This window comes from Cupressus sempervirens, chromosome 3, assembly GCF_028749045.1.
Source record: "Cupressus sempervirens isolate cs-2001-9-10 chromosome 3, ASM2874904v1, whole genome shotgun sequence".
Taxonomy (NCBI): Eukaryota; Viridiplantae; Streptophyta; class Pinopsida; order Cupressales; family Cupressaceae; genus Cupressus; species Cupressus sempervirens.
In genome coordinates, this window is record NC_143120.1 from 683,288,027 (window position 1) to 683,313,711 (window position 25,685).

The 25,685-nt window shown below is 37.1% G+C and overlaps 2 protein-coding genes across 4 annotated transcripts in view; both read right to left on the reverse strand.

The window, feature by feature from the left end:
• The window catches only part of AMK2 (adenosine monophosphate kinase), a 57,413-nt gene that overhangs the window by 12,556 nt on the left and 19,172 nt on the right, over nt 1–25,685 (reverse strand). The window lies entirely within an intron of this gene.
• Nucleotides 13,032–13,797, reverse strand: LOC149568573 (uncharacterized). The gene is made up of 2 exons (XM_089823414.1): nt 13,546–13,797; nt 13,032–13,412 (listed from the first exon to the last, which is right to left on the reverse strand). The coding sequence occupies exons 1-2, from the start codon at nt 13,795–13,797 to the stop codon at nt 13,032–13,034; spliced, it is 633 nt and encodes a 210-aa protein (XP_089679540.1).

The following is a 25,685-nucleotide window of genomic DNA, read 5'->3' on the forward strand; positions in this document are numbered from 1 at the left end:
TTCTTTTATTTATCCCACATTGCTTGTGAAAAGTGGTCGACCCTATGAAGTAGGAATAAAAGGAGAGCTTGTGGCTATTGTTAGGCAGGTTGGATATGAGAAGAAAATAGATGTGTGAGTTACAGATCTGTTTTGGGCATTAGAGGATGTCTATTCTCTCTTGTGACATTCTAGACGTCATTCCCTTGGGGTTTGGCCTTTGGAATTCATTGCTATCAGTTTCATTAACAGGCAGCATAGGTGCATTTCCAGCTACAGGCAGATTGGGTGTTCGCTCATATCATTCTCGCTCCTTGTCCGATACTTATGCCATTGTGGAGGGATGATTTTATGAGAGTCTTGGACTGATTGAAGGTAGTTTTTTATTGTAGCAGCACTATAGTGCGGCACTATTCATATTACTATAGCAGCAAGATGGGAAGTCATTACTAGAATATCATGTTATAATGCTGGACTAATTAGTGAGTTTGCTATGTATTTAATTTTATTAGTTTGAAAACTAATATTATTTCAGCAGTAGTTCAATCTTCAGTTTGCATAAATTCCTTCTTGTTCATGTCACGTGGTTTCAAAATCTATGCAAAAACATTAAAATCTTTATCAGCAGTTGGTTCAGTTCTTGGGCACGTCCAGGGTGCCCATTACATTCAACAACTCAAACTTTTAAACAAAATTCACAAGTTTGGCATTTTGTCAAACACTTGGCAGACACTCCCACTCTAAGCCATCTCCCTCTAACTATGGTGTTAATGTGACTTCCTTTGTGTTTCGATTTTTAATGCTTCCTTCGTTTTGGATTTTGAATTTATATAACGACAAGAGAATGGCAACGCTGAACCAATTTCTAATCAATCAATTTAGAAATTAAAACTCTATTGCAATTTTATTTATAAGATTCCAATGAAAATTATATATGAAAATTACAAATATGTAACCTGTGAATTTCCAATATCAAATCGTTTTGCACAATAATTCATCAATGAAGGTCTGGCTGTAGCTCATGTGCAGGCCTGAGATTACACGATTTAGCTATACTTATGAGTAGCAGTCTAAGATCCCACATTGCAGCCTTAAAACACCAATACTAGATTGAATGGACGCCGAGAATTAGATGCAACAATATCCAAATGGAAGACATAAATTGTCCACTTAGGGTACTGAATTCATAGTCTCAGTCATCAATTAATCTGATTGACGTGTCCTTAGAAAGTAAATACCTACAACAGGGGTTTGGCATTTAAGTGCTGAATAACTCCATTCAAGATTGCAGCAAGAAATCATGCTAAACAGGTGGGTATTTGGAGGGCCCAACAGCACTAAGCAATCACACCAAGACTTATGAACAATCACCCACAATAACTGAAAAAATAAATGCCCAGCTCAAAGATAGAAATCGCGCTCACAATTGGATTCTAGAATCTCCAATTTGCTTCACCTAATCGTCTTCCACAATAACAGATAAATAGTAGGGAAAGACATCCAGCTATGCAACTCAAGAAATATGCCAGCAGTAGTGTGAATTGGTCACACAATTCCAACACCAATTTCTTCAACCTCCTCTCCCCAATTTGAAGATGTAGAATACTAATAACTTTGAGCACCCAGAAGCCTTCCTAGCTACAAGGGAAACAGTAATGGAAGATAAAAATATATCTCAAAATTGAATTCATAAGACCTCAATTGTGAATTAGATGCATTCTCAAAATCATAACCCTTGTACTACAACAAGGGCTAAGAAACTAGAAAACTCAGAAAACCCTTCACAAAGACCAATAAAAAATAATATTCAATCGATGCTTTTTCCTTCACAAAGAGCTCATATTTATAATCTCCAAATGGCCTTTTGTTTCCAAAATGTAACTCCACTTACGAAGCTTCTCCAGCACATCACTTTATAATATTTAATACTTGGCTTAGGCATATAATTAACTAAATAAATGGCCCCTTCCAATGATGACTCAACCCAAAACTTAAGTGAAATTATGAAGTTAAATTATAACTTTATAATAAGCCATTTAATATTTAATAATATTTTGGCCACTAAAAATATAATAATAACTCCTAAAATACTCATCATTTAAATATGCCCGCTGAGCCACACATTATTTCTCCATGTGACCAAATGCACTTTCCAAAAATGGAAAGGGTCCATCTCAATCAACACCCGACTTACCACAATTATTAACTACACAAAACTAAGCCCAAATAAAGTCCCATATGATCCAAACGAAGACCAACTTAGGCATATAATAAATTAAATAAATGACCCCTTCCAATAATGACAACCCAAAACTTAAGTAATAAATTAAATAAATGACCCCTTCCAATGATGACTCAACCCAAAACTTTAGTGAAATTATAAAGTTAAATTATAACTCTATAATAAGCCATTTAATAATTTATTAATATTTTGGCCACTAAAACTATAACTCCCAAAATACTCATTAGCTAAACCATGTGACCAAATGCACTTTCCAAAAATGGAAAGGGTCCATCTCAATTAAAACCCGACTTCCCACAAATAGTAAGTACACAAAACTAAGCCCAAACAAAGTCCCATATGATCCAAACGAAGACCAACCTATAACTTCCTAGATTGTGGAGAAGATAAGACCCTCCCAAACCAAGCCACTACCTTAGAAGACCCTCTATCCACAAGAATTAGCCTACAAGGATCACAATAATAGGCTTATCCCTAGAACTCTGATACTGACAAAAATGGGGAAATTATAGTTTGCCCTCCCCGAGATTTCTTGTCCTCGAGCAATTCGGCAACATAGTGAACTCCAACCTCCACCCAGATCCCAAATGAAGAAGTACATGGCATCCTATCAGCACTGAACCAATTGTATGCCAATATCATTAGGACCATCAACATCGCTTGCAATATAACACCCAGTACTTGTGTTGATGCTGTAAAAGTCAAGACATCACCAGAAGATAACTTGATAGGAAATCTCAGCATACTCTTCTTCCCTGTAGCCACCCATATAATATATATTGAACTGGAATTCTGGTCATCACCAACAATTACTTAAAAAAATGTAACTATAGGAGAACCATATGCACTCGTTCCAACTATATCAACAATAGGTGTAGCTACGTCAAATTTTGTGGAGACAAGTACATCACCAAATCTGCAAATGGTGAAAACTGAGTCCAATCAGGTGAGTGATCAACATCAACCTCAAATAGCGGATTGTCATAAGGCAATGCTGCATCCATGTTGAACATAAGATTGTCCACAAAATGAACCTCACCACTGTGCTGATCTGAACTATAATATGACTCTTCCTCGACATCACTCACCTCATCATCAATGACATGTGTACTATCATCAAAACACACATCAACAACCGCATGCATATTGCTGAACTCCTCCATAGATGGCTCAACTGGCACAAAAGTAGCTGTCGATATGACTATATCATTGCATGCTCCTACTCCCACTATTGCTGCATCACCATCAAATGTATGATCCTGGGAACTCATGCTAGCAACTGCATCATCCAACTCAATCTAACATGAATTCTCATCACAACTCAATCTAACATGAATTCTCATCATACTCCACATCCACTATGAATGACTCATGCGGTGTCTTATAAGAAATGTCCTGCACATCTGTAGCCACCACGGTATCACCACATTTTTTTACTTCGAAGAAGCAATATCACACTCTGCTCAAAACCTGGTTGCAAAATCAGATTGGACATCCACTTGTGGTTTTTGTTTCAGCTCACTCACTAGCACATCCAAGTGTTTCACAATACCCCGTATCTCAGATTCTCCATCCCTAGCTGGAGAGGTATGCCCTCTATGTGTATAATATCTACCCAAATGAATCTCCTATCACCATCCATATCGCTGAATGAGAATCAATTTGATAACTGAGCTCAATTCCTGTAGGCTAACAGGAAACCGCTCTAATACCACTATAATAACCTTTACCAAATGCACTTTCCAAAAATAGAAAGGGTCCATCTCAATGAACACCCGACTTAACACAAGTAGTAAGTACACAAAACTAAGGCCAAACAAAGCCCAATTTGAGCCAAATGAAGACCAACTTGTAACTTACTGAATTGTGGAGAAGATAAGACCCTCCCAAGCCAAGCCATTGCCTTAGAAGACCCTCTATCCATAATAATTAGCCTACAAGGCTCACAATAATAGGCTAATCCCTGAAACCCTGTAATTGACAAAATGGGGACATTACATGTAGAAGGTGCTTCCAAATTGGTCTTGTGGCTGCACAATGTGGTAAAGATAAAATGATTAAGAAGGATTCTTGGTGGAAATAAGTTTCTCAACAACATTATATAATTGAGAAGAAGGGAGAGAAGCAAAGGAGTTCCTCTCATGTAGTGGTTGAGGCTCTAATGCATAAGCCTCAAGTGTCTTTTGTTTAGAAAAGAAAGCCGACAATGCCTAATGTTAGTACTGGACAGAACAAGAAAATGGTATTGATAACTCGAATGAGAGGGAGAAATGCAGACTAGTGGGAACTCAAAATGTGGAGATAGCTTTAATTACAAAAGATGATCAGGCCCAGGCAATGGCTTCATTCATGGAGGATGCTACAAGAGTTTCAAAAGATACACATTTGGATTGGTAAAAGAAGGCAGCCACATTAGAGGACAACTGGCACAAAGTGAAGGGGAGAAAGAAAGGAAACTACAGAAAGATTCTTTTGATATGGTCCACTAGTCCCATTCGAAGGGTGATGCCAAATAAAAAAATTCATTTGCATTATAGTTTAGAGGCTTTGTTATATTTGCGGTCTATCTATGGATCTTTCTTATGTACTTTGAGGAATGGTGGTACCCATGGTTGTTGCCATGCATGTTTCGGGCAATGTTTTTCCCAACTCAATAAAATGAATCAATTATTATTGTCAGGGAAAAGGGGGGGCGGACATTACATGTTATAAGTTCATGTAAGGTGACGATGTTAAGTATGATATGTTGGTTGACTTTTAACATTCCTGTCATTTCCCCTGGTTTGAAGCTTTAATTGCAAAAGTGATAAAGAAAGTCAATTAAGAATTTATTGAGAAAAAAAAAAATTTTAATAATAAATGACGATAAAAATATGAAATATAAAAACAAATGATACATAAAAAATAGCAATATAATTAATAGATTATATAATCTATTGGTTAACAATAGTATATAATTTTAACAATATATATATTTTTGATTGGTAATAGGTTTTTGTATTAAAATAAAATAAAAGCATTACATCTGTTTCAAATCCAAAAAACATCATTCCCTACCTTCCTACCTCCTTACCTTACTAATCCACCATACTAACTTAAAATCCTATACAAGCTTCGTATCGATAATATACTAACTAAAAAGCTTAAAATCCCTATTCTGAGCCGTTAATCATTATTACATATGCTAGGAGCCATACTGTATTAACAAAACCCAGCTCTACCGGCTTGTTGTTCGTTGCTACAACCTATCGTCACCCTTCCACTTTGGCCGCATCCAAAAAATCACCTGTATGCTGCTCCACCAACTAGTGGCCTCCTAAAATTGCTCTTTCTTCTATCACCTGGCTACCAGTCTCATTCACCTCCTGATCCAGACCATGACCCAAAACTGCTCCTAAGGTGTTGCGGAACATCACTCCAAGGCCGTAAGCCAACAATGCTCTCTACTCGTTCTACTCGTCCCAACTTGCGCACAACCCTCAACCACGCCTCCTGAGCCTTTCTATACATTGTAGGTTTATAAACCCTTGCTTTCCACCTCAAGAAGGCCACATATCCATAGCGACAGGCATCATCCTCATCCGCAAAGCACTCATTGATGTCTTGTCCTATTCCAGGAATCGACCATTCCATTGTTGATCCTAACCCATCCAACATGTCATTCGCAAACAATGCCTTTGTTACAGTCTCCACCTTGTAAGTGCTCTTGTTCAATTCTAGACCCCACGCTATGAATATAGAAACCACATCTAGGTTTGACCTCCTTTTAATCGGTCTCTCCTGAAATAGGTCCCCAATCACTCCTAAAGCAGCTGAAATCATTTCCTCTATCTTTATTTTCAATAATCCTTTCATCCTTTCCCAACCAACTGGCCCTCTGAAAGCCTTCATTTGCCTTTCTGAATCTATAGAGAAAGTTGCTTCCATCCTTTATGATTGCTTCGCTTCAGTTTGATACAAGTTATTCCTTACCTTTGCTTATTTATAAGTGCCTTCTCTTTTGCTTACCCTTCACTCAACCTTCACACGCTTCATCAGTCATTCTCCATTAAATCTCTACGATTACTTTTGTTGTCGAAAGCCACCTCTTGTACTATCCTTCATTTAGTAAATTCATAATTGCACTTTGTCGACACATCTCCCACCTTCTTAGAAGGGTGCATTAAACCTTTCGTCTTTAACCCTCACTATATCCCATACATAATTGATCCATCATTACATCACCAATATTAGGTAGTGAAATTGCATAATTAGCTAACTTATTAGCTTCCTGGTTTGCCTTTCTATAAGTGTGGCTAATATTAAAGTTGGTAAAGCTATCTAACATTACAATGATCTCTTCTATCTGGCTTTGTAAAAACCAACCATACAATCTTCTATTTTTCAACATGTTGACTATAATTTTTGAATCCCCTTCTAGATGAATATTGTTCACCTTCAACTTCACCCCTAGTTGCATCGTGAGAAGAGCTGCCTGTGCTTCCGCAACATTGTTAGTCCCGTTCGGCAACCTCTTTGTTGCTATAGCTAATACTTCTCCATTGCCCATTCTAGCAATTACCCCTACTCCCAAAACTCCTGGGTTCCCTTTAGAAACTTCATCAAAATTGAATTTCACCCAATCTTTATCCGGCGGTTCCCATACGACATTCTCCCTTCTTAATTTCTTGTCCACTCTCCTATTTCCATCTGATTCTTACCTTTGGCCAATATCTTTGTATTACGCTATCCCACGAAGAAAATAGTTTATTACTCTGCCCCCGAGAAGTAATAATTTGTAAGGTTTTGCCTATCGATCTATGGATTTGATCCTAGACTCTATCTACAGATTCCATCTTATCTTGAAAAATTCTCCTATTTCGCTCCTTCCACACCTTCCATATTACTATTGAAGGATTTATTATCCATAATTTTGAAAAGGTAGATTTTTTAGAGTCCCTTGGCCATCCTTGAAACATAGTCCATAACTTGTTAGGATGATCAGCTCTTGTAGACTTCCGTCATCATCCAGTTTGTTTTCCAACGCTATTCGAAGACTTGGAATCATGAATTCTGTGGGGACCACTGCTTCTTGTCCAAACATTAACCAATGTAAGTTGTCTCCTAATTTTGTGAGTCGTCAGGAGACGACTGTTTTTTTTTGGGGGGGATGGTGTTAGCCGACTGGATGGTTCCGACAGTATTTTGCATTCTGTAGCCGACGGTCCGGCGATGTTCCTGTAGCCGACGGTCCGGTGGTGTTTCTGTAACCGACGGTCCGGCGGTAAATAGTTTGTAACGGATAGAACAATTGTGGCCGACAGACCCCTTCAGGAAGGTTCGGCAGTAGTATTTATATCCCGTCTGGGATCATTGTAAATCATCATTCACTTACTATTGCGAATATTATGCTACTGTCCTACTGTTACTTTCTGTGTGCGTTCATTTACTTTACCTGTACGGTAAACACCCAAGGCCTTAGCCATAATAATAAAAAGAAAGGGCAAGAGAGAATCCCTTTGTCTGATACCGATATTAGTCTCAAAAAAACCTTGTGGACTACCATTGATCAAAATTGAGAGCCCTGGAGTAGAGATACAACTCCGAATCCATTTACACCATTCAGAATCAAAACCAAACCTGTGAAAAACCTGAAGTAGAAAGGTTCTATTAACATTATCATAAGCTTTCTTGATGTCCAGTTTGATTATCATGCCCTTTTCTCTAGCCAATTTAAGAGAGTGAATGGCTTCATGCACTACAATTAACCCTTCATAGATTGATCTTCCTGGAGCAAACCCACTTTAGAACACCTTTCAATCTATTTGCAATAACTTTGGCTAGGACATTGTATATTGTATTACAAAGGGCAATTGGTCTAAAATCCTCAAAGGATTACTTTGCACCTTTCTTTGGAATCAAAGATAAAAAAGTATTATTAAAGTCTTTGAACACAAAAACCCCCCTCCGAGATTCCTCCACCACCTCCCAGAGGTCCTTACCAATCACCTTCCATGTTTTTTGATAAAATAATGCTGCGAACCCATCTGGCCCTGGGAGTTTGTCACTTCCCATAATAAAAACAACCTTTTTAACCTCCTCCAACGAAATAGGTTTCATTAACATTTCATTTTGATCCTTATAAGTTTAGGAATTCCTTCCAACAAAACCTCAGTTTCATTTTGTACCTTATTGTCTTTAGCAAAAATATCTGAGAAGCCTATAACTTTATTAATTTCCTCTGACTTCTCCAGCAACCTGCCCTATCTGTGCAAGATAGTGAACTTGTTGACTGCTCTTCTCCCTTTTATTGAACTATGAAAAAACTTCATGTTTTTGTCACCCTCTCTTAGCCAAAGCTCACGAGATTTTTGTCTCCAAAAGGATTACTCTTTGTAACACCTCATTATACTTCTTTATCAAGCTCGCCTCAAGATTATAAAGGGATTCATCCATTCCCCCTTTCATAACAACCTCATTAACATCTGCCACTCTACCTCTAATAATCTGCTTTTCCTCAAAAATATTTTTAAAAACCACTCTATTACATATTTTCAATTGATCCTTTAGGAATTGAAGTTTCTTGAAAAAGATGAAGGCTAAATTCCCTGATCTTACTGGTGCATTACTCCACCAATTTTGAATTAAATCTACAAAACCCTCTTCCCTCAGCCACATTTTTTCAAACCTAAAAGGTGCCCTCTCCGGAGAGGAATCATTCCAAACATTAAGACAAACTAGAAAATGATCTGAACCACTTAAAGGCATCACATCTGCTTGGCATACCCATTTTGAATCATTCCATGCCCCCCAAGTAAAAATCTATCAATTCTGTCAGCTATATTTGTAAAGCCTTTATGGCAGTTTGTCCAAGTGAATTTACCATTATTTAAATCCACATCTAGCAAACCATTTACAGATACAAAATCTGTGAATTCCAAATGACTAAGACTACCCTTTCCTCCTAGTTTTTCCAGGGGTGATAAAATAGCATTAAAGTAACCACCTAAAAGAAACAGATTGTGATTAACAATTTTAAACTTATTAGCCAGAGTTGCCCATACCTGAGTTTTTAGCTCTTGCTTACAAGGTCCATACACATTGAAAGCAAAGAAACCTAGTTTGAGCTGCAAGGAATGCACTTTTACCATCTGCCAATTAGTATCTGAATCTATCAATTGCACACTAACAGAGGCCTCCTTCCATAAGATACATAGACCTCCTGAGGCTCAATTTGCCTCCACAAATAAGCTCCCCCACATTCTAAACTTTTTAGCAAAGGATTGTACACTTTCCCCACTAATTTTGTCTCTTGAAGAAAGATTAAGTTTGGTTGGGTTTGATCAAGACCACGTTTGATCAAACGCCTTTTGTCAGAGGCATTGTAGCCCCTGACATTCCACAAAAGGGTCTTCATTTCTTCTACGAAGAGGTATAGCCTCTTCCCGATCTCAGCAATTTGGACTGGTCTATTGCATTACCAGCTATAGCTAGTTTAACTTTTGTCGACTTAGGGCCTTTCTTCTTCTCCTTACAATTTGGTTTCTAAATGTCTAAGGGTGTTTGAGAGATAGTTTTGTTTTGATCGATACCTACTTGATCCTCCATTCCATATTCATCTTGATCATTATTCTCCTCATGAGAGTAACAATCTGACTCTGAGACTAAGCTATCCCCTCCACTATTTCTAACACTCTCCATGGCCAAATCCAAGTTTCTGATAGGAGAAATTTGAATGTCTTTAAATCCTTCTATGCAAACCTCCCTGTTACCTGGGGTAGAAGCATTGCTTATAGTAGTATCCATACTTGATTTAAGAATTGGTTTTTGTCCTCTATCCTCTTGGATACCTTCTAAGCTGGAGAGATTCTGAACCATTTCCTCCACTATATCAGGCACAAACCCAGACACCTTAAAGTATTCAAGAGTTCCATCTATAGCACTTGCTTTGAATCCTTCAAAGTCTACCTAGAGTAAAAGGTGTTGCCTTTACCACTTGTGTTGATCCTTGGGGATTAGCTATCTCTATCCCATCTTGCTATGGGCTTCCACTTGTTCCAATCCCTTCCTCTCCTACAACCTCCAAAATACTCTTTTTTGAAATCATTTCTTCTTCATAAGAAATAGACCAAAGAGGTATAATTGCCTTTTGTTCCTCAATACCTTTAACAATGTCAACACATAAGTTATCATCCAAGCCTTTTCCTTTTCGGCTATCAATACCTATACTTAAATCTTTTTTTGCACAATCCACTTCCAGTTTTAGCCTCCATTCCCCTAAATTGGTGCTCAACATTACGAAATCTGGAATCACATAACAATCTTGCATTCTAATCAGTATTCTTGTATACTAATAGAAGTGATTCGAGTCTACCATTTCCTCCCAACCAAGATAAGACCCAAAACAATCGCCTAGTTTCCTTAGAGTTTCTTCATCCTTAAACTCCCATGGTAAATTTTTTAGGTTTATCCAAACCATTACTTCCTTAACTTGTTCTAAATTAGGGTTGAAATTAGGACGCCAATCACAAATATACACACCTCTGCCATCTATCATGTAAGGCCCTCCTTTTAAGATATCGTCCTTTACTGGTTTTGACGGGTGTATAATCATCAAAAACTTGTTTGAGAGCAATTTCATGGTCAAATTTTGTCCCTAGTTTCATTCCATCCATGCCTGTAATTTTGTTGCAGCCAGCCATGGCCCCAACCATTTCATAAAGAAAGCTTGATTTTTTAAATTTACTCTCTGAATCTATCCATGCATGATTGTTTATAACTAATGTGTGCCTCTCTGGATGTCTTTGAAACTTGACTCAATAGCTACCTTTTCCAAAGGAGCATTTCTCTCTTCTTTCTCCAGAATTTCTGTTCGATATTTTGAAATTTGAAGTTGTTGGGCACTGGATAAAAGTAACAGCTTTGTAATCTACCAACCCTGTTGTGCTTTCCTTCCCTTCCATACCCGCTGAACCTCAATCCACTTGAAACACTTGTTTACCACATAAATTAATTAAGAATTGCACACAGATAATGAACACGAACTTGAACAACAAAACACTTCTCTTTATTATTCGCATATGCCAGAAGATTACATTATGCTTCCATGATAATATCTGATGATAAGATGAATACAATGCTTCCCGAAGGGGTTATAAATACTTTCCAAAGAACTTTCCCGAAGGAGTCCGTCAGCCAGATACATTATGTCTGCTACATAACAAAAACCTTTCCGAAGGGACCCATCGGCTGATACACAATTTCCTTCCCGAAGGGACCCGTCGGCTGATACAAAATTTCCTTCCCGAAGGGACCCGTCGACTGATACACAATTTCTACCAACGACATCATCCCCCCCAAAAAGAAAAGTCGTCTCCTGACGACTATTACAAAATCTCTGAGACAAATCAACAACCAAAATACATTGACTGACTAACTGGTCTTCGACATTGTCACCTTAGCCAATCTGACATCTGACCCTGATAGCCACCTGTGCCGCTTTCTGCCTTCCAATTCCGAGTACACTGAACCAAGTGTCGCTACACTGCCTCCAACTGGATGATCAGCTCCTCCCGAGCTCTCTACGCATCCACCAAGACAGCCTCACGGCCAACACCTACTCTCAGTGCCTCTGATACACAGACACTCCATGCCTGCCGCAGCTCCAAGTCTTTTCAACTGGTCAAACTCCCACGACTGATATCCGCAACGACTGGGGGTCCAGGGGGCAACACCCCTGGCGGGGTCGAGGGGCAGCACCCCTGCGGGGTCCTGGGCAGCGCCCCGAGTGCGCTCCCTGTCACAGTACAGGGCGGGGTCAAGGGGCAGCACCCCTCGCCGCCAAGACCAAATTAGCACTTCGCAACCCACACAGAAATGCACGAAACACACAAGAAAGAAAGTAGATTTTGAGAAACAAATTGGGAAGGGCACACATTTACAATCAGCAAACAAGTGATATAAGAAAGATACTCACACACTCAGCACTATATAAGTGGAAGACACAGTGGAAAGTTCCATATGAGGTAGACTCAAACAATATATCATCATACATAGCAGGAATGATATATATATAAATTCTGTGATCTTCAATATTGAGATGGCAGGAAAGATATTCACAAGCAATTGTGTATAGCATAGTGGAAAACATACAATAATATGATCACAGTTTCATACTAAAGGGAGTGTTGGCCATTTATTTCTTGAATTCTGATGTCCGTATTTATTATTGGAGCTGATTAATATATATTTTGAAGGAAGTTCAATCCATTAGATATTATCTGAATAATATTGCCAATATATCAAGTCAACAAATATTTGACTATGCTCTTGAAATTGTGCTGGGAAGGCGTCAATTGTCTTTTGTTGACTGTGTTGCCTGTAGATATCTATTTAGGAGTGGAAGACAGCAGAAATTTGCCACTGCACAATATCTTTGATCCTACAACCTAAGTTACCGATTCGGATGCGAATTCCGAAGCAGATTCCGGGAGCCGATGCAGGAGGAAACGTATATATATACACATATAATATATATAAATTATAATATTAACATATGCAAAGAAATGCAAGAAATATACAAAAACAAATCATTTGATAAATCATAATATGACTATGAATCTATGATACTTAACAGTTCATTGGAACCCTTTATCAAAATTCAAGATATTTCAAAATTCATATGATATTCATATATCAATATCAATATGTGCTTGTCCAACATTAGCGTTTAGTCTTGACTCTTAAACAATAAGTTCAAATAGGTCATGTTCAAGATTCCAACAAAATAAAATTTAAAAACATGGTAAATGATTGAAGTTTGAAGATTCAATCAATCAGAGTCTGACTCTGAATCATAGGGATTCGCAAGAAAATCCACATTCTCATTGTCATCTCCAACTACTGAAAGATCATTTGAACCAAGCGTGGTTCCACTTATGCTAGATGCACCACATGCCACACTATCATCATCACCGTCTCCAACTGTAACAAGATCATGAAGTGTTGCATCCAAATCTGCACACTCAGGGGCTACATCCCAAAGCTTTGTTGCCCCTTCCTTGTAATGATCATTCTTACGTGAAAAAAGACGCAAGTTGGTGTGGACAAAGACCAAGTCCTCAGCTTTCTTGGAGCCTAACCGGTTGCGCTTCACCGAATGGATAAAGGAGTATGTACTCCAATTCCTTTCAGCAACAGAAGAACTAGCAACCTATATAGTTGTCACAAAACATACAAAAGAAAAGCAAATTAATTTTATAGAATGTGTGAAACACTAAATTCTAGAATGCAAGTGTAAACATAAAATTTTAAAACAAATTTGCAAAACAAAATAAAAAACTTACTTGTGATAGGACTTTGATTGCAAGAGGTTGAAGATGCTTGAAAGGTTGACCATACATGTACCACCATGTGATAGCTCCCATTCTATTTTGGTCCTTTAGTGCAAATGGAGAATGCTTTAACCCCGAAGCAAACAACCCAAATTCTTCCCTCACTTTTTCATGCATTTCTTCTAGTGGGAAGAGTCTTGTAAGGGCTTTGTGGCACCCCTTAACAACCTCCTCATCCGCAAATGGTGCAACTCTACCTGGCATACCAACTATCTCCTCACTATAGTACCTACGAGATAAGGCATATGCAAGGAGGTGCAATGGGGTAGTCATCTTATTCCAGCAATGGTGGATAATTGCTTGCACTTGTTTGCATAAGGCTTCACATTGTGTGGGGTCACTCTCATGTGCTTATATAGAATGTTTTACCTTCTCAACCATGGTGTCCATGCCATCATACACATCCCCTAAGCAAGGTGTATCTGTATTAGCAAAACGGAGCATAGTCATGATGGGCTCGGTGAAATTCAATACATATGCCTGATGAGCCCACCAACTCTCATTCAAGATCAAATCCTTGATCCTTTGTGCTCTTTCTAAATTTGAGATCTTCCATACACCCCATTGATTATCGATGACCGTTTGACTTAATGCATCTTTTACCTTGAGGAGTCATCTCATAACAATTGTATGAGATGCAAAACAGGTCTCAGCAACCTAAGCAAGTTAACAATATGTCAATTGACAATATAATTATAAATTTTAATTGTTAACTAAATTACAAAACCATGAAACTTAGTAATTTAAAAAAATTAATTTACCTTCAGCAACTCCAATTTGGAGTATGTTCTAAAAATGGATTGTGACATGTGGTGGTTGGTCACAAACATCTGTATGTCCTCCCCCTCTTCATATATTTTCTTCACCCAATCTACTTCAGTGCCAATCCTTTGCATGATCAAGTTAAGGGAGTGAAAAGTGCATGGAGTCCAAAAAATATGGTCATACTGACTCTCAACTAAAGCACCCGCACCCTTGCAATTTTTGGCATTGTCAGTGACCACTTGTACCACGTTCTCACTACCCACCATCTCGATGGCCTCAATGAGAATTCTAGAAATGAATTCCGAATCCTTCACTTGCCCCTCACAATCAATAGCCTTCAAAAACATTGCCCCTTTGGGGGAAATTGCAATCACATTAATCAGTGACCGGTTTCTTGTATCCTTCCAACCATTTGACACAATAGTTAGACTCGAAGTTTTCCAAGATTTTTTGATTGGTTGAAGGTCTCTCTCTATATGTGCCTTCTCTTGTTGCAATAAAGTTGTATGCACCTTTTCATAGCTTGAGCTTGTGTAGTCAGCTGGTGATTCTTTGATTGCTGCCACCATTTCCTTCCAATATGGTGATCTCACCAATTTGAAAGAAAGCCCATTTGCATAGAGGCAACGTGCAATAGCTTCATCAGTGTGGTCTCTTGCCTCCATTTTAAATGCGGTGTGCAATGGGCCTCTTTTGCGGGTTGAAATTCCCATTTCTTCTTCATCCTCTCCTGGCATAGGTACCTGCAAGAATGGGTGTTGGGAGGATGCAATTGGTTCAGTGGGTTTTTGTGGCTTGCTCTTTGAGGAAGGACCTTGATAGTAGCTTTTTTTTTATCTATTGATCAATGCATCAGCAGCTTCTTGTTCTCTTACAAATGAAAGTATTTCTGCGCTAGTCATCTCAGTACCATTTTTGCCTTTGCACATTCCAAATCCTTTGCCAGCAGGGCCCATAAAATGAAGCTTCACTCGAGAATATGAGCTATTGAAAGGTTTTCCTTTGTTACTTTGACAATAATTGCACTTCCAATAGTATGAGCCACCTCTTGAAACTTGTGATATCCGTGTTGTATCTCTCCACAAAGGAGACCCTACATCAATTTTGAAATTATCAGTCCCTTCCCCTCCTTGGCCCCCCGCTGAACTTTGACTAGCACTACCACCGGTATCCATTCTTGCCTAGTTTTTTGCAACCTATTTTATAAGAAAATAAATAAATTTTAATTAGTTCCTAACAACTATGAACATCAATGATCATGCATACAAGTGGAAAGAAGTGAGAAAAACTACTAAAATAGATACCCAAAGTTGCTTCTACATATCTTTCAAAAAAAACTTTTAAAAAATCTTCAAGAACTTGAAAAAAATCATCAAAAACTCAAAAAAATTCATCTAAATATTCAAGAAAAGGATTGATCACTTACCTTGAATGGTTTAAACTTTTTTGAGAAAGCTATCTCTCCCTCCTCGATCAATCCTCTTCGAAAATGTTGAACTTAGCTTCACAATGAAGGAGTGGTTGTAAGTGCAAAAAAAGTTCTAAAATGACTCTTGTGAATGCTTCTATATTGACTTCTAGGGTCGTTTTAGGGTTTCATAGTGAAAAAAATTCTAAAAATGCTTTCCATCACATGTCTTAATGCAAGTTTAAGTGAAAAAAAAAAATTAAATTTTTTTTTTTGGGCTTAGTCGGCATTAGGCCCGCGGATGTGCCCGGATGCCCCGCGGGTGCTAGCTGGATGCGCATGGAAGCTTCCACACGCATCCGGCTGCCTGCGACTGGCTTTCGGCTAGCACCTGCAGCGCACCCGGCATTTGTCCGCCTCGAATGCGGAAGCCACCCCTGATGCCCATGAATTGGTATCTTAGCCTACAACTAATGCTGAAATTGTTATCTTAACGTGCAACTGGAATCATAAAGCTTGCAAACAATATCACACGATCAAAGCTCTATTTTAGACACAATAAACAGCAAAGGAAGGTCTTAGTTTCAAATCCCAATGGGAACATTATCAAGAGGTCTTTTGCAACTAAAATTATAGGAGATCTATCTCTGAAATCTTAAAAGTCCCAGAAGGGGACATTACAATCATGAGGATTTAGGAATATGGATGTAATCATGGTAATTTAATAACTAAGGTCACTTAATTTTCAAATTTTCATATTATAGCAATTCAAGACTTGTCAATCGATGTCATAAATTCATTTTTTGGATAGAGATTGAAATTTCCCAACCTTTGTTGTTAGACCCTATATATTGCTCAATAATTAGGTGGGTTGAGGCATTCAAGGTGAAAAGGTATAACGTGGAATGGGAAGCTACTAACCACTTATCAAGCACGGTATGGAGATGTTGAAATAGAAGGTGGGTATGGAGATGTGGAAATAGAAGGTGACTCTCAAATAGTTTTTGATGTAGTAAACAGAGGCAATTGGCTGCATTAGAACTTAAAGAAATCTTAAATGAAGTTGTGAGATGGAAGTTTGAATTCAATAGGATTATGATTGATAGGCCAACACTGGGACAAATAATAATAAAGAATTAATGATTTATAATAAAGTTTGGCTGGTCTATACGTGTCAATCCGAGAGCGTAAGCTTGCGAAAGGCATCCGAGCAATATGCTAACAAGGGATGATAGTTGCGAACTGAGTGTTTATGAATGCAACTACAACACACGAAATTGAATCTACAGGAAATCAAAATGGTTGCAGCGACAGGAACCGTTAGTTCTTGACGTTACAAAGATCAGAAAGAAAACTATCTTCCTGAAATAATAATGACAATAATCTATAGATAAAACAGTAATGAAATTATTTCTATATTATATTCTAATTACTAGATTGCTGATCTAAAATTACAAACTGATACAAACACTAAAATATGCTGTGATGATAATCTAAGCAAGAAATATAAATTCATACAAAATAGAATAACACATTAATGAAATACGTCACCGTGTTTCACCATGGAGTGGGCCCTTGCTCCTGGCTTGCACGGTGGATAGAGAAAATGCTATTTCTACGCTGTGATCATGCAAAAACAAATATTCTCATTTACTTCAAAATACTGATGTTCAGATCTGCGTTACACAGCCTTCTTCCTGCTGAAAACTATATTCTAATCTGCCTCCCACACCGTATCTCGCACTGCTTATATATACGCAACAAACTTAACAACTTATTAACAGCTCTGTTATTCATGCGATCTAAAGAATGGCTATTACATAGAACAATCTATAACAGAAATATGCGACTTGCAAAGAATAGATAACTTTGTTGTATCGGTTCAAAACAATATTGTCTTCATCCACCATTTTTGAGCCATGGTAGGTTCAGCTCGTTACGTAGCAATGATAATGGTCAGTTACGAGCCAAGGTTGCTGCCACGTATGAAGTCCTCCATCACCATACAAATAATGCCAAGAATAGGAAATTGTTTTCATCGTTCCAACAAAACTGTATTATTTGTGGTTGTTGATTCATGGTTTGAAATGGTTACTGCACAATGGAATTTGGTCCATGTGAGAACTCATATATGTTTTCTGGCACTCAGCTTCCTCACACATTCAGAATAATTAGAGTAAATAGCATTCGATGGGTTATCATTAAATGTGTCTAATCTCAGGTATGGAAAACAACATGTGGATTGAATTGGTGAGCTCCAAACTTCCTACTCCTCCATTCATCAGATAGGATACGAATCTGCTGATCCATTCATTGGCTCATCATTCCCTCTTGACATTTCTCGGTCCCAACAGTGATCCTTGTCAGTCATTGGTGGTTCTTCCTTATGTATGAGATATTCACAAGTTGATGGAGCTTTAGATTGGTGAAAGAGATACAGGAGGATACATAGTAGGCGATAGGAAAAACCATGGCATATTATAAACTTGTTTAAATAAATACAATTTCATCTGTTTATTCACATATTCTATCTAATAACTATATTAAATATTACTTATAAATATTCGATCATATGCAACATAAAAGGAGAAAATGGAATAGAAGATGGGGATTGAAATGCGCGTGAAGGTTTATGCGAAGGTTAAAATATAGTATAATTTGGGACATAAAATGCTCTCATCAATGATGGTATATGTTATAAGTCTCACAATAGAGTGGCAGATCAATTGGACTTTACACTGATTGAAGGTAAGGAGGTTAAAAATTGGAGTGGGTTGGAAACCATAGTTGAGGAAGATTGGCCACTATATGCTTTAGAGGCTTCCATAATTTTGATGTATATCGCTCAAATGTCCTAAAGCACAAAATATTAATTGTGCATTGCCTTGGATGTTTTAAAGGTGTCATGCATAGAGGTGGGATTACCTGTGACATTATTCTGGTGTGTGGTTTCTTGAATGTTCTATATGAAGCATTGACATTCTTCCTATAGGTTACTGCTATTACCTTGTGTGGTATTGTTGATTAATATGGCATGAGGGGAACCACCTGTGGACCCATTGCATTATGGTCTAGACACATTTCATCATCAAAGAAAAAATTTCAACTGTGGTGTTGAAGGAAATCTTGGTTTAGCTACGGCATTTTAGGGAAAGATGGTTTGGGGGATGATGGCCAGTTGTGCTTGAGCCCAATGATGTTGGCTAATTTCAAATTAAAGTTGAAGTTGAAAGTAATGACGAGGTCAAGGATTGTATACTACAAGTGCTATTTCTAGAGGAGGAAGAATGGGAGAAGGAAATAGAATGTCAGAGTGAAAAGTAGAAAATTTGGTATCCATAAATAGAAGGAGAGCTCTTTATAGGATGCTATGGATAAGATCATAATGATGCAGAAGCATCCAGATTACCTCTGTCTTAACAATTTTTGCCACACATAAAAACCCTCATTCTTGCTACTTTGTTTGCCTTAATCCTGTTTATATTCTATACTAAATGACTTTAAAGTCTAATACAGAATGGTAACATGGGGAAGATGGATGTGAAGAGAGGAAGGAACAAAATAATTAAAACTGTATGCGCTAATTAATAGTAAGTGGCAAGTAGTGAGATTAAAAGAAGACGGAGTCTTACAACTTTCTTATTTTAGCTTCTGTGATTATGACTGGCACATTTCCTTTAGCATCATCAATTTTCAAAGCTTTAATTCTCCATTCCTTGGTGGCTACAGCTATCAAAACTCCTAAATTAGAGATTTTTTTTGCTCTTATATGGTTGATGAAGATTTTCACCGGGATAGTGAGGTAAAGAAGAGTAAAATACGTTGATTCTAGAAGTACTCTAGGTTAGTTAGGTTCAGAGGGTAGTGTAGCTCTGGTTTCTGAAGGAGATTTACATATTAAAGTAAAAGAGTGAATGAGCCAGTTTATATTGGCACATATAGTACTGGGCATGTGTTAGCTAATACTAGAGGTTTCATTCTCTCAATTGTTGTGCCGGTTGCTTGATGACTCTAGCTGAATTGAGACCTGTATGTAGGATTCAGCTTTTAAGTGACGTACTAAAGCTCTCACCTCGTGAATGATGTCTAATAGTCATTTCTTTTGATGGATAGTGTTAATCAAGTAGATGCTAAGCCTGGTTTATGGTGAATTTTAAAGTTTGTCTAACATTAGTTTACTTTAAAAAAATGAATGGTTTGTATGTCAGAAGGCTGCCTGATTTTGACTGCCCTACATAAAGAAGCTATAAATTAACATCCGTCATATATTACAAACATTCCACGAATATTTGAGGATGGTAATCTAACATAAGGTGGTCCCATTTCACAATGGAACATTGATGTTAATATGCGGGTTTTCAATGGTACTACCGGAGGACTGTATGTTAACAAGGGCACTGGTGTGCATGAATGGTTCATTTGCTCCTTTGATGGAAATCACTCTAGTTTGCCAGGAATGGAATTTAGTACAGGATTTTAGAGCAGTGGATCATTGCCCCTTGAAACTGGACTATAATTGATCTATCTGTTGATTCTGTTCTTAAGGAGGTCAGAACAATATGTTGGTCTTTGGCTGCAAGAGGAAGATAATGTGGTGGTTTCTCTTGTTTGTTTCTCATTTCCTCAATACTGGTTAGTGCACTATATTTTGGTAAGAAGTGCATGTTTAAGCATCCTTAGTACAGTAAGGCTTTCTTTATTTTCTTTGTGTGGAAGGTTGGAAGGTTGTATTAATTTTGGATATTGTATATGCACTTATTGTGCTAGTTTTGACAGTGTGGGTGTAGTCTTATAGGCTATATATAAGTTTCAAATGATGGAATGATCATTGTATTAGTTAGAGTGGTTTGACTTTCTTCTACTGTTGACAGGTTCGGATCACATATACATATCCCCAAAAGTATAATTAAAACCATACAGACATTTTGCATTGATCTTATGCTAAACACAAGGAAACATTTTGAAATAAGCAACTTGAGGTAGCAGGTGTATAAAAGAAATTAAACTAGTATAAATATCAGAATCTAAGATCCCAATACACCTCCCACCTCCTATGCTGTTATCAACATATAAAATAATTATCATTATCACAATAAGATCATAAATGTTAACTGATATCAACCAGCAATATTACATAACAGAAAAGATAATACGAATGGTTGCCACTATGCAAAACAGACATGCGCTGCCACTAGAAAGAAGGAAATATGAGGGCTGCCAATGGAAAAGAAGCTAACTACAATAGGAGAGCTTGTTGATAACAAAGGGCTACGCTGCAGAAGCCTCAGAAATGATGGAAGGGAAGCATATTAAAACTCATGAGAGGTACATTGCCATCTGCTCATAGCTATGATATAATTGAAACCCAGATAAAAATATACTACAATTGTGGGTGGTTCTAAACTCAGCAAGAACTCATGAAACTTGTGGGAACTCATCAACTGGTTTCTTCAAATATATAAATTGTCTACAACTTGTGAATTAACAAACTGAAAAATCTTGCAAGTTTGCAAGTTTCTACCGAAGCCATTTGGATTCTGCAAGCCCATACAAGAAACTTGGTTGCCAAAACGAAAACCATAAACCATTGTTAAAACTGTCATTTTTTGTCATTTTTATTATAATCAGTTTGGATCTCAGCAGTGTGAATGGATTGCCAACTAATTAGGATAGTGATTTGAAGGATCTATTATTGATTGGAATTTGTTTGGACAGGAATTTGCTATGTTTCCTAAGTTTTTCTAGTTTGTATTTCAAAATTCAAATTCAAAAGAATCGAAACCTTGCTGGAATGCTGCTGAATCTGGCATTGTTTTTGTCAATGTCTAGATACTACAATGTGCAAAGCAAAGTGCTAATTAAAAGGACCCTGCATGGAAACATGACTCACTAGTGGTGATCAAGGACACAAAGACCTCTAATTATTATGTGTTTAATAAGATAGGAGTTATCGATCAACTGAAATGCTAACTTACTCAAACTACATTCTTGATGTCTAGTTGTGTATCCAAGTGCATGAAGATATATAACGAGAAACAAATTCCTTACTTTCTAGGTATGAGTAGAAGATAAACAAAAGGAAAATGACAAGACAAATGGTTGTATCAATGATGAATTCAGTGACCACCTGTGATTCATTGTGAGATTTTCTTCTTGGGAAGTTGATTTGGCATTCCTCCATTCACATTAAGGAGAGTTCATGCCATCTGAATTCTGCACGTAACTTCTCCATTCCTTGTGATGTTGTTGGAACACAACTTTCACTTGCAGGTATTGTGTGGAACAAGAAGCACCGTGATATAATGATGGCAGATGCAAAGTAAACAATGCAAATACTTTGTGCATTTATTATAGCTAATGTTTCAAGAGGTTGGGGAGAAGAACATAGTCTAAATTCTCATATGTAATGCAACTGCATATATATCTACATTGAGACTTATTTAGGAGACACATACCAATTTTTGCAGCCCTTGTTTAGTGGTTGAGGACACTGGGAAGATAGGTCATACTAAGGTGCTTAGCTTGATCATAGAGCATGTCAAAGGCAAGGAGCTTGCATGATCTAAAGGTGACATGAATTACCACAAACCTTATCATTTTGGCATTGCAATGGCACTACCTTTTCTCAAGGAGATATTTGTGAGCAATGTGTGATTGGCCTCTCCATATTCCAAAAGGTGAAAGGCCACGAGCATAGTGTTTGATGAGGTCTTTCTCAAGAGAGAAAGAGATGTTTAAGTAATAAACTTAAGATTCAGATGGAATATATATTATTAATTTTCTTCTCAAGTTTTTTAGTGTAGAACATTGATCCATTGGGTTGATGGGGATAAATGTTGCTGTGGGTAAATACAAGAAGGCAAAATGGTATTATTATGGTGGGAGAAAAGAGAAGTATGAATTCGTTTCGCAAATTATTGATCAAAATTTCAAAATGGACAAACCAAATCCACCAACCATTATAAGTCACAAGGTACTACTTGAGCTTTAAAAATAGCTCATTAGTCCTTTGGCAACATTTGAGTTCCTTTTAGATTACCAACTACCATCATACATTATAAAAGAGACCATTCATACTAATCACAAGCATTGGAACTTTTGTCAAATCTTAATAAGATACAACAAAAGCAACATGAAATATCCATCATACCTTCAATTGGAAAGTGTAGGACTAGAAAATGGGTTAGAACCTAGCATACTATGAGCAGCCACAAAACTCAATCAAAATACACTAAACCCTTCTAATCTACCATGAAAACCAATCAAAGCATAAAGGAAATCAAACAAACTAAAACTCCCTATTTAATTGTAGTTCTCATGTCCTTTCTTCTCCATTTGATGTAGCTCCAATTACCTATAATGCACACAATTGAAAGCAAAAGCCTATGATGAGATGATGCTATTGAGAGTACTAGAAGTGTGGTTCAAGCCTAATGGGTTCTAAGAGATGCTCTAAAGATATGGCTCTTAAGGATCGAAAATGGGAGCAAGATGGCTCAATTTATAGCCAAAGTGCAAGAGATAAGACATGAATGAGAGGATGGACACTTGTCGATTCAAATGTGCAACTTGGCTTGGCATGATATTCCTTAGAATATCTATGACAAATATGAGACAACATGCCAAATGTAAGATTCTATGACGCATGAAATTCAACATGGCTAAATGTGGATGAGAATCTATGATGTGCATATGACATCTCAAAGCCACTCGTCGACAAGAATCTATGACGAAGGTGGCTTATTATAGACATGCGTAAGGAATCAAATATGTCAAATATGACACAATAGCCAAGTGTAAATGGAAAATCTATGACGTAAGATGTCCATGTGTCAAGATTATGTGGAATATTTGAATTGAAAATTCATAATTCCACACAAATAGAAATCAGTAAAATGGAAATTACTAGTGGAAAATAGGACTTATGAAATTGAGAATTTCCATAGTTTGTGAAGATGAATCAATTAATTAATAAATATCAATTAATTGAGAATGTTGGTTAGCAAGAATAATTAGTAATTTGGGATGAAAACGATTGAAATGACATAGGATGAGATTATGGGTTATCTAATCTTACAGGGTAAATTAATAAATGATTGGCCAATTTGATTTGATAAATGCAGGATTAACCTTTTGATGAAATGTGATGATTGTGCAGATCGATTAGGATGACGGTGGGTAGATCAAAGCCATGATCAAATTAATTGATTGATTAGAATTGATTACATGCCAAGGACTAATGACATGGATTAAGAACATGTAATATTTAACAAACATTGTAAATGCTACGTGATCGAAATTGATTGATAAGATTGATCATAATAACATCAACGAACATTATCAATGTTATTAAAATGATTTGATGATGTCACAATCTGACACTGAGGGACTCAACAATGTCAATGATCGGATGAGGAGAATGATAGTTTGACCTAGCGCTGAGGTCATATTTGATAGGTTTGATAGGTTTCCAAGGCACTGAGAGACATGACAATGCCTAGGGTTGGACAGATGATGATAGTTTTGAGATGATTGGCATGTTTTGGGTTGATTAGGGCTGATTCCAGACGATTTTGGGTTGATTTAGGGTGATTCTGGGTTGGTTTGGGATGATTTCGGGTTCATTAGAAAGGATTTTGATGATGTTGAAATGGTTTGGAGTCAATTCTGTAAAGTTTGGGTAAAATGAGAACTGATTTTGAAATGATCTGTGATTGATGTGAAAGGGGATATGAATGATGAAGAATATTGTCAAACCATGCTCGAATGATAATCAAGTTGGCCAAAAAATCGGAATTAGTGAAATGAGAAAATGGGACATGTTAGTATGAAAATGTGATTAAACTGTAAACGTGAACCATTTTTGAGCGTCTATAGAAAGAATATCAAATAGAAAATAGTTAACTCTATGTCACAACTCCTCTATATGATTGATGCACAATTATGTGTCAATCCAAAACTTGGCCATAATTTTACTAACCCAATTTAAACTTGGAGGAAATCCATCAAGAATTGACTTCTAGTAAATCAATCCTAGATAGCTACTTGCAAGATGGACTCTTTATGATTTAGGACACTTTGTAAAGTTTCTACAAATTCTGAACAACCAAACAGATAGAATACCTTTGATGACTTGCTGAAGATGGTCTTGAATATATCAGACCTATATATGAAGTGTTACTTATAGTATAATAATTATTCTGCAAATGTTTTATATCTGCTACGAATCATAAAGGGTAGTAATGTTAAAGGAGCAGACCTTGTGTTTTCTGTGTGTACTTTATCCACATTATTAACCCTTTACTTATATGGCACCCAAGAGGCATGTTCTTAGAAAGGACATGACTCTTACCAAGTCGGCCCTAATATTAATTATGAATATCTTGCCAAGATCGGCGTCTCAAGTATAGATTAGTTAGTAAATATACTAACTAAAACAATGCAAATAGAACATTACAATATCTTTCCAAGGAGGATGCCGATTAGGTTTTATATAAGACATAAGAGGCCAATCCTTAAATAAGGATCTTCATGCTTTTTTTGATCTTGTATGATCTTCTGTTCAGATCAATATGATATCACAGTTACATAGAATTAACACTCCCTCTTAACTTGATAATCATACTGAGAGATAACATATCTAGCACCATCAGTTAAGATGAATAAGCATAGATTGATACTCTATATCTATCTGAATCTTCTAAGCATGTGGTATCATTGAATACATAATACTATGTCATATTACTATACCTGTGATATGACTTATCACTTATACTTGTGATAACAATATTGCAAGGAATGCAATATACAGGACAAAATCCAGAGAATGATTAAATTCTCTCTTTATCCAAGTTGTGACTCATAAACATAGAAATGTCTACATCACAACATGATCTTGAACTCATCCAGATCTGACAGT

What these genes read in the sequence shown, in the direction of transcription:
- LOC149568573 (XM_089823414.1), bottom strand. Translation starts at nt 13,797, where the DNA reads ATGCCAGGTAGAGTTGCACCATTTGCGGATGAGGAGGTTGTTAAGGGG. An exon ending in CAATCAAAGTCCTATCACAA is followed by an intron (nt 13,413 to 13,545) that starts GTAAGTTTTTTA and finishes ACAACTATATAG; the next exon opens with GTTGCTAGTTCTTCTGTTGC.